Source organism: Saccopteryx leptura, chromosome 2 (genome assembly GCF_036850995.1).
Source record: "Saccopteryx leptura isolate mSacLep1 chromosome 2, mSacLep1_pri_phased_curated, whole genome shotgun sequence".
Taxonomy (NCBI): Eukaryota; Metazoa; Chordata; class Mammalia; order Chiroptera; family Emballonuridae; genus Saccopteryx; species Saccopteryx leptura.
This window is the reverse complement of record NC_089504.1, coordinates 289,265,108-289,275,619: the sequence shown is the minus strand read 5'-3', so window position 1 is coordinate 289,275,619 and position 10,512 is coordinate 289,265,108. Positions and strand designations below refer to the sequence as shown.

General features: G+C 47.6%; 1 protein-coding gene across 1 annotated transcript; it reads left to right on the top strand.

The window, feature by feature from the left end:
* Positions 1-7,469: 7,469 nt before the first annotated feature.
* On the top strand, positions 7,470-8,998 carry LORICRIN (loricrin cornified envelope precursor protein). The gene has a single exon (XM_066366114.1). It carries the CDS (start codon positions 7,515-7,517, stop codon positions 8,766-8,768), a length of 1,254 nt encoding a protein of 417 aa, XP_066222211.1. The 5' UTR covers positions 7,470-7,514; the 3' UTR covers positions 8,769-8,998.
* Positions 8,999-10,512: the final 1,514 nt, after the last annotated feature.

Below are 10,512 nucleotides of genomic sequence, written 5' to 3'. Positions count from 1 at the left end.
CCGGTCAGGGCACATTCAGGAGTCTGTCTCACTATTTCTCCACCCCTCTTTTAAAACACACACACACACACACACACACACACACACACACACACACACAAATTAGCATCAAAAGATCTGAGTCTGAATCATGGCTTTGCCACGTAATGACTATGGGAATTTGAGCAATACCATTGGCCTCTATGAACCACTTCTCATTTGGGAAATGAGGGCACATACACTGAGCGCACAGGACTGTTGTGAAGAATGAATGAGACATACATGTGACAGGAGTCCATAAACCAGGCATAGCCACAGTTTTTGCTCCCAGGCCAGATTAGAAAGAAAACTTTTTTCACGAGCCAGACGAAATATTAAAATTAAAAAATGTTAAATACAAAAATGATTCATTTAAGTAAACAAAATTTTATTATGTAATTTGTTTATAAATAAATGTGAGTGAAAAAATTTTAATATACAATATTATTTTAACAAAAATATTTTTTAATAAAAGTATAATTACATACCATATAAATACCCAAACTGTATCACAATCGAAACAATATTTAATTAATAGAATGAGCTTAAAGGGGTTATATCTCAAAGAGAACAATTATTTCGTTTTACAAACAGCCTGGACATGTTTTCCAGTTATCAACTGCAGCTATTGTCTATGCTACAATGCCACTTGATTCAGCACACTTGACCACAAAAATAACGAATTGTTTGACCTTGGGTGCGCACTGGCAAACTCTGCCTAAAAGAATGTGGGTTTCACATCACCGCTAAATGTCAAACAGTTCATATCGAGTACAGATGAGTACAAAAGTTGTAAATCTTTATAATGGAATTTTTTAAAAAAAATAAAGAAGTATCGCGAATCCATTTGACCAATTATTGGAAGTTAACCCTAGATTAGTCACACACGGAATTCTTTTCCACATATTACTATCTTCTTAAATATCTCGATTTCCAATAATCAAAGACGCTTCCGCTTCTGAGTAGCTGAGATTTTAAAGTAGTGGAGAATATTAAAAATTTAATCGCGGGCCGCATAAACTCATTACGCAGGCCGTATCTGGTCCACGGGCCGTATGTTGGCCATGCCTGCCATAAACCAAGCATCTGTCCACGCGGGAAGCATCTGAGCCAGGCAAGCATGTCCCAGGACCACTGCTCACCCTGCCTGCTATTCCAAAAGCTATGTGAGAACCTTGGACTGCTCAGCAGTGGTCCTCCATGCTAAACAGAGCAACAAAACAATCTGAAACAGTCTCAAGAGTCAATACATTCTGATAAAGCCCCAGGGGATATAAACTCTCCATAAATCTAGGTGCAGAGTAAAGAACTAATGAAGACCATCGTTCAAGGACAGTTATAACTTGTAAGAGGAGACAAGGCTAATGGATTGTCATCAGCAAGCTGTAACAAGTATAATCATTATTTAAGGCCTTGGAGAAAGAACGCGGCCAGGAAGTGGAACCAGTGGGTGTGATGAATCTTAGGAAGCTTCATGGAGAAGGAGTTCCAGAGCTGAGAGCCACTACAGAGCTGGCCTTCTCCCAGATCTCTAAGCTGTTCTCCTGACTTAGCAACTAGACTCAACCACCTCTTCACACTGCTGACCCAGGAGGGCTGGAGAGAGGACAGAAATGACAGCCGATAGGGTGCTGAGGCTCTGAGACTTCTCTTGGGCCCACATTAAAAGAAAACTGTTCTGCCTGACCGGTGGTGGCACAGCGGATAGAGTGTCGTTGTTGGGCGAACAAGTTTGTAATAAGTGTTTTTTAGGTTTGCTGGCTTGTATTGGGCAGTGCTGTGTGTGTATAGTCTATGGAAGGCTGCTGGTGCTTGCCCTCAGGGCAGCAAATTGCAAACTGTGGATTTCCTTCCTGCTTGGGGGGGGGGGGCATTGTTTGCTATTGTTTACTGGAGAAGGGGTCTTCCTCTCCTCACCTGTTGTGCTGGGGAACTGAGAGAGAGAGAGAGAGAGAGAGAGAGAATGCTGAGGGGCTTGGGAGCACTGAGATTTCTGCTTGGCCTGTTTGGGTAGGGACTGCTGAGATTGGTGGGTGCCAGGAGAGAGGGAAGCGGTCTTCCCTGCCTGTTTGCTCATCTGCCGGTACGACACTTTAATAAACAGAATGGCCCACCATTTTCTGGCTCCATAGTTCCTTTACCATCTGCCTGAATCTACTGAGAACCTGCATGGCCACAGTGATGGCCCCTGGCCTTATAGTCATCAACCTGGAACATCAAGGTTGCCAGTTGGGAACTCGAGGTCATCGGCTTGAGTCCAGGAATACCAACATGATCCTGAGGTCACTGGTTCGAGCCTGAGATCAGCAGTTTGATCCCTGGTCAAGGCACAGTACAAGAAACAATCAATGCACAGCTAAGTGGAGCAATGTGTTGATGTTTCTCTCTCTCTCTCCTCCCCCCTTCTTCTCTCCCTTCCTTTCTCTCTCTCTTTCTAAAAAAAAAGTAAGAAAAGAAAAAGAGAGGAAGAAATAAAGAAAAACAAAAGGAAGGGAGGGAGGGAGGGAAGGGAAAGAGGGAGGGAGGGAAGGGAAGGAGGGAAGGGAGGGAGGGAGGGAAGGGAAGGAGAAAAGGGAGGGAGGGAGGGAGGGAGGGAGGGAGGGAGGGAGGGAGGGAGGGAGGGAGGGAGGGAGGGAGGGAGGGGAAAAGAAAAGAAACTCCCTATTTAAATAAACCACACTGAGGGCTTCCAAGCCTACCCTGCCAGCACTCCCAGACCTCTGCCCTATGTTCATTCATTCTATTCTTTACAAACCAGCCGTTGCCCGTTTCCCCTTAGTTATGAATGCTGTCATCACTCAGTTGTGACAATTCATGTACAGCTTTATATACTCAAAAATTGTGATAAGCAGGCTTCTATCAGATTGGAGGTTCCTCAAACTCAAGAGCTGTAATCTCCGTTCAGAGTGGGGATTGCCTGGACACAGAGACCATGTCTCTGTCACATTAGGGCTGTTAGTCAAAGAGTCTCAAAAATCCCCTTCTATTCCACCGGGATTTACAAAGCACCTATTAATGCCTCGCAACACACTGGGCACTGTAAAACATTTGCTTTACGAGTTGTCCCTTCTAAGGACCCATACCCTGGCAGGAGCGATGTCCTACTCTGTCAGGCTGCAGACCTCAGGCATGCCAGCAAACACACGATCAGGGTTAAATGTCTAAAGGCTATAAATCTAGGAAGTCTGACATGCCAAGTCTTAAAAAACACCAAAAACCTAAGTATACCAATTCTACACACTTCCATCATTTCTTCACTGATACGCTCAAATGAGATCATCAATTGCTGTACACATCGATATTGCACTGGGACTACTGCTGGTCCAGAGGGATAAACTGGAGAAGCAGGATGATTAGTCACACCTCAGGCAAGGTTAACTCAGGCTGAGAACCACAGGATGTGGCACTTTTCTCGGTATTATGTTGCATCAGCCTCTTCTACATGTTAACAAAGTAAATGTACTCCTTGGAAGGTTTTCCTTATTAAATGCTGTACAGGGTGGCAGAGGCAGAAAAGGAGTTATCCCCTATCCCAAATATACTAAGGAGATCCATGCACAGCTTTGAAAGACTGCAGCTTCTTCCTTAATGCTTAGTTATCATGGGGCCCTGTACATTGCTCTTGGCTAGATTTATGAAAAAAAAGCATTAAGCTCTTCAATCTGATAGAAAGAAAGAAAACAGCTTGACCAGGTGGTGGCACAGTAGATAAAGCACTACCTGGGACTGTGAGAACCCAGGTTCGCAACCCCAAGGTTGCCAGCTGGAGCACGGGCTCATCCTGCTTGAGCACAGGCTCATCAGCTTGAGCACAGAATCACCGGCTTGAGCATGGGGTTGTAGAAGTGACCCCATGGTCACTGGCTTGAGCCCAAAGGTTGATGGCTTGGGTAAGGGGTAACTGGCTCTACTGGAGCCCTGCCAGGTCAAGGTACATTTGAGAAAGCAATCAATGAACAACTTACATGCCATAGCAACGAGCTGATGCTTCTCATCTCCCTCCCTTCCTGTCTGTCTGTCGATCTTTCTCTGTAAGGGAGGGAGGAAGGAAGAAAGAAAACATATCTTTCTTAGACCATAAACCCTCCAAACTAACATGGGCAATATGAAGATTATGAAGATTAGCTCTTTAAGGTCACCTGCACTTGAGGTGCCCAAATCTTGCAATTTCATAGAGAATAACATTGCCCTCAAAAATATACATATAGTAACCGTATACGAGAGCCACATTTTCATTTTGACACAGACATGAAAGAAACAACTATAATTTCCTATCACCATCACTTTTAAAAGAAATGATATTTTAACATCTAAAAAGGGAGGAAGGCCATGATTTCATGATGAAAGGTTTTCCTTCTCAAGAACACAGTTCTGATATCTTTTTACTTCCACTTTCCTAAGAACTAAAGACCTCACAGAGGGGGCCAACATTGGCCCACAGATCATGCTGGAACCATGGTCCACACGGGCTCCCCTTCTCCTATACAGCCTGACTAAAAAAAACAAACTTTTTTTTGTTTTGTTTTGTTTTTTGGTTTTGTGTGTGTGTGGTTTTTTTGTTTGGTTGGGTTTTTTTTTGTTTTGTTTTGTTTTGTTTTTTGCTTTTTTGTAGTTATAGCAATCATCTAGTTGGCAGCTGTTTCCCTTCAGAATCTCCATATGCTTCAGTTTCAACCTAAAAAACTTGCCTTCTCCAACAGATCCTGCCGTCTCCCTCCTGGCTGTTGTCTCAGGAAGGGAGTACCTGTGTTCACCTGGATTCAGAGTGCCCAAACTAAAACTAGTATCACAAGTTTCTGAAGGTCACAGCCTAATCAGGATCCTTTGGATCATTAAAACTCGACCATAATTAACAACTTATTATTGGAGCTATCATTACAACACACAGCTGGGTGGAAATAAGTTCAAACGGGATCTTAAACAATAGCAATTGAGTTCCAGTGATGAAAGAAGGGGGAGCCTGCTGTTCTTCATACACAGAGGCGATGCTACTGGCCCAGGGCCAACAGGAAAGTTTTGAGTTATTTTCCTAGAGAAGAACTTGCCTTAAGTCACCCACAGACTCCCTCCTGACCTTGGTGTCCAAGGGTAGTCCAAGTCAGAGGTAAGAATGTGTTGTTATGGGAGAAAACAACAACACCTTCTATACTTTACATAAAACTATTCCCTCTTGACAAGCCTATGGAACAAGTATTACTAATCCTATTTGACAAACAAGGTACTGAGCTTGTTCGTTCAACAATCAACAAATACTTACTAAGAGTCTCTGTGCGCAGGCGCTAGGTAAGGTGCTCTGACTTGGACCATGGTGACACAGCTGGCAAGTAGCAAAAGCAGCACCCAAATCCAGACACCTAACTTCAAGTCCATTCCATTCCAAGGCTGTCTCTTAGGCTGAGGTCATTGTTGCTGCACAAGAGCACAGGACACCAAAGCTAAAGGGCTATGGTGGCAAGGACCACAGGGTTGATCTCTAGCTTGCTCCTCTGTAAGGAAAGTCAGTATGAATGACCAGTTTTCACAGACACCCAATGTCTCTAGGAACAAAGCAAAGTGGTCATCAGTGTCCCAATAGTTATAGGACTATCCATGGTGTACAGCCCAGAACAGGGTTCCAGGGACTCGTTCAGTCTCTTAAGCTATTAGGCAAGACAGAAACATCCCAGCAAAGCACACAGGAGTCCATGGGGGAGAAACTTTTGCCAAAAGAGGAGCAAAGGAGGGTTTCCTTGCAATGGGATCAGGAGCCAAACTCTGGGATTTGAAAGGTCCCGCTTCTTGGATAAAGGACTGAAATCTACAGTGTGACTCTCTTAGACCACCTCAAGAGTCAGAAACATACTCCTCAAGCATGGCCCTCTAGTTGTGGCATACACCCTGTTCCACAAGTTTTGGAAACAGCATCAGCCACCCATCCTGGCTGACTATCCCCCTGTGCAGCCTACCACACAGTTGCACCAGAAAAGGGACTAGTCACTCTTGAGATGAGGCTTCCCATCTCAAGAATGCCAAAACCTTCATGAATGCTTGCAATCACAGGGAGGTGAGGCGACAACACAGGTCACGTAACTAAGGTCAAACACAAGGGGCTGGCCCAGATCAATAAATGAGTCATAGACTGGTAACAATATAAAACCTCAGAAGCTCCAGTGCTCTTCACACAGCCAGCATCTCCCTTTCCTAACTCACTCTTCTTTCAGGTAAGTGTGGGTTCATCTAGTCCTGTCTTTTCAGTTGTTCTGGCCCAGGCCTGCATAGGTTCGGCAGAGCAGGAGATGGACAGGAAAGGTCCTTCTCTGCTTTGGGAGCTGCTAGACCTCTGCCTTCCCAACTGCATTTATGTTTAGAGGGGATGCAGGCAGAAAAGAAAGAGAACTGAGCTGATGCTGAGTAGATGGTGTTTCTGGTCTTTTGGCCAGAATTGTTATTAGGCAAACTTCTCAAAGCAAGACTCTCTTCTATTTCTCTGCATCCCAGTAGGGGCAGGGCTGGTGCTGGGCACAGAGGGGAAATCTACAAAGGCCTGTGACTGGGCTGGAAGGATCTCATGAACTTGTAGGAGAAGATGAACATACTCTCACAGAGTGGTAGGGAGAATGAGTCATAGAATGCTGCAGATGGGGGGAGATTTTAGGAGCCACAAGAATCCCAACACCTGTTTTACAAAGAGAGTTATTCTGAGAGGGAAATGACTTGTGAGATGCTGGGGCACAACTTCCTACTAGTTATGGTCTTTTTGACCAATCCTGGACTTAACAAAGTGGTAAAGGCCATGACTGATGTCATCTGATGAGATGTGGTGGTCCAAAAGACCACTGTGGAGCCAGACAGGACCACAGGGGGGCACCTCCTCTTTCTGATAACTGGCTCTGGATCATGGCCAAGCTCAGTGGGGTAGACCAAGAGCTTGAACTAAGAGTTTTTGCAGAGAATACGGTACAACAGCCTTTGATGTTCTGACAAACTCTCTGTTGTGTGGGGGATGGGTAAAATCCCTTACTCTAATTGAAGCTTTGTGGTAATCTCCTCATTGCACTCAAGGAATCAGTGATCAGATTTAAAGAGACTTGAGATGAAGTGTTCGAACCTCCCCTTTTACAGGAAGTGAAAAAAATAGGCAAGAATATGGGTCTTTTGCTCCAAAATCACACAAGAGACCAGAGGCAGAGCTGTGTGTGAGTGTGTGTGTGTGTGTGTGTGTGTGTGTGTGTGTGTGTGTGTGTGTGAATGAGAGAGAGAGAGAGAGAGATAGGCACCCCTAACAAGACTATGTAGATAAAGCTTAGTAAAAGAACTGCGAGAAGATGCAACTTCTTTCTAGGAATTCCAGCTGTGAGCTCTCCGGATTTGAAAGGGGAGAGCATGCTGCCTGGCCTGACAGCGTGGCTCAGGGGTTGCCATGGCTGCAGGTACCTCTTCTCCCGCCATCTTCTTGCCACTGGTCCAGGGATGCTCTCTCTGCTTTTCTTCCAGAGTTCCCTTCCACCTCAGACTAGATGTCTTACCAGAGAAAGCAGCCCACCCCACAGCCCCCCGTGATCTGCGGGAAAACCTCCGGTGGCGGTGGTGGTGGTGGCGGCGGCGGCGGCGGCGGTGGCGGCTCCAGCTGTGGCGGGGGCTCTTCCGGAGGCGGCGGCGGTGGAGGCTGCGGAGGAGGTTCCAGTGAAGTTGTCAAGTGCGTTAGCGGTGGCTACTCCGGCGGCGGCGGCGGCTCCAGCTGTGGCGGGGGCTTCTCCGGAGGCGGCGGCGGCTCCAGCTGTGGCGGGGGCTTCTCCGGAGGCGGCGGCGGAGGTTCCGGTGAAGCTGTCAAGTGCGTTAGCGGTGGCTACTCCGGCGGCGGGGGCTCCAGCTGTGGCGGGGGCTCCTCCGGAGGCGGCGGTTCCGGAGGGGGCGTCAAGTACTCCGGCGGCGGCGGAGGCTCCAGCTGTGGCGGGGGCTCCTCCGGAGGCGGCGGCGGTGGAGGCTGCGGAGGTGGTTCCGGTGAAGTTGTCAAGTGCGTTAGCGGTGGCTACTCCGGCGGTGGTGGAGGCTCCGGCTGCGGAGGCGGCTCGTCCGGCGGCGGCGGCGGCGGCTCCGGCTGCGGCGGCGGCTCGTTCGGCGGCGGTGGTGGCGGTGGCTCCAGCCAGCAGATCCAGTGTGAAAGCTACTCCGGCGGCGGCGGCGGAGGCTCCGGCGGCGGTGGCTACTCTGGCGGCGGTGGAGGCTCCGGGTGCGGTGGCGGTGGCCCCAGCCAGCAGATCCAGTGTGAGAGCTACTCCGGCGGCGGCGGCGGAGGAGGAGGAGGCTCCGGCTGCGGAGGCTACTCCAGCGGTGGCGGAGGTTCCAGCTGCGGAGGCGGCGGCGGCTCCAGCCAGCAGGTCCAGTGTCAGAGTTACGGAGGCGGCTCTAGCGGCGGCTGCGGGGGCGGCTCCTCCGGGGGCGGCTCCTCCGGGGGCGGCTCCAGCTGCGGCGGGGGCTCCTCTGGCGGAGGCTCCGGCTACAGCTCCCAGCAGACCACCCAGAGCTCGTGCGCGCCCCAGCCCAGCTACGGAGGGGGATCGTCTGGTGGTGGCGGCTGCGGCGGTGGCTCTTCCGGGGGCGGCGGCGGCTGTTTCTCCAGCGGTGGTGGTGGCGGCGGCGGCGGCTGTGGCGGCGGCTCCTCAGGGGGCGGCGGCGGCGGCTCCTCTGGAGGCGGCTCAGGAGGTGGCAAGGGCGTCCCGGTTTGCCACCAGACCCAGCAGAAGCAGGCGCCTACTTGGCCATGCAAATAAGGCTCCCTGGACTCCACAGAGGCGAAAGAGCTGGAGACCTTTCCCATGGGCAAAGATGGGCTTAGTTCTCTTATGATGTTGCCTTGAGGCTTGCAAATTGTTCACTTTTTAACCCACCTAGAAGAAGCCATTGGGCATTCATGATTAATCTTTGCTGTTTTTTCCTCCTTGGTTTCTCTGCAGCTACCTCCCAATCCTAATGCCTCTTCAGCTAATAAAGTTGCAAATCATGAGAATTTCTGGGTGTCCAGCAATCTTCAATCATTCTATTCTTATTGCTTTTCCTCCATTCACTCACCCATAGGTATATTCATTCAATAAGTATATTGATTCCATTGGGAACAGGGTAGGTGGGTAGATGGTGGTCTCCGGGTGTGGGAAGAATGACTAGCAACCAAAATTATGAACTCTGATTTTGGGCTTAAGATCACAAAGTGCTCCCAAAACACAAAGATCTTGGGAAAATATTTTGATAAATAGCCCTGGTGCATTGAATAGCCGCCATGGGTCTTCTCATCCAGCTCAATGACTTTTAAAGACAGGGCTACCCTGGGCCGATGGTCTCTCTCTCATAGTCCAGAGACTACACTTCAAGGTATGAAAATAGGGTGACTGTACCTCAGGAGCACTAGTTTATGCTATGCAGACTGACAGGAGGAGGAATAATTGTGTCAGATATTTATGGGCCTCTATGGTATGTAAGACTTTTACTAGGTACATGTAGGGACAAGTGGTAGAGGAGCTGTTTCCTGCTCTCTTGAAGAAGCTTCACACAACCTAGGAAAATACAGCATCAGTGTATGAGATTTTAAATATCAGCACCAGGAAGATCCTATGGAAACACGGGAAGCTTTCCACTTAACAAAGAATTTACAGTTAGTTTGTTAATTGCCTATATGGAACATCCAAAGAGATGTAGAGCATCAGCCAGGTCAGGAACTTTATAGGCCGTTGCATATCCTGATTCTACCTGCTCTAAATAAATGCCAATATATTGATCTGCTCAGCACAAAACACCTGCTACGTCAAAAAAAAGAAGGCATTCTTCCTACAAATCACTGCTTGAGCCAGAAAGACAAATTATCCCTCCCCAGCCCTTTTGTTTACCACCATCCATCATCTTACAACAGTAACTTACTGAGATCAAAACAGGTATGAGCTTTCAAGACTCAATAGTCCAAACACTGCATAACTTTTATGTTTTTTTTTATTTTTTTAATGAAAGGAAGACTTAGTTCTGTACCAGAGATAGTGGTCTCTCTATTGTGCCTGTTAACCATAACTAATGTATCTGGACATAAAACAAACATAAGAAGAGTCAGAAAGGTGGAAAGAAGGCAAAGCAGGTAGTCTTCAGAACTTGAGGATTGACCCAGTAGCAAGTTCCTTAAGTTTTCTTTCTGCCTCCATATGTCTCATACTTGGCACTAGAAAGTCTGAAACCAAGAAATGCCAATATGTGCAGACAAAAAATAGCCCCAAGAAAATCGCTTTTTTCATCCAACGATCAGGAAAGAGAAGACTTATCAAGGCAGGAATCTTTTGACAATATCCATCGTACTTTAGCTAAACACCTCAGGAAAAAAAATGAATGAGAATATCAGACTTACACCTGCTCTCAGTGGTGAGGAATAGCTCATTCACATACTTCACTAGTGCAGTATTATTTATTACAAGTCTGCTTGTAGTTGAAGATTTAAATAAGAAACAGAGTCTCCCAATACAATACCAAAAAGGTCCAGCA

Coding starts and splice junctions, on each gene's coding strand:
- LORICRIN (XM_066366114.1), top strand. CDS start 7,515: ATGTCTTACCAGAGAAAGCAGCCCACCCCACAGCCCCCCGTGATCTGC.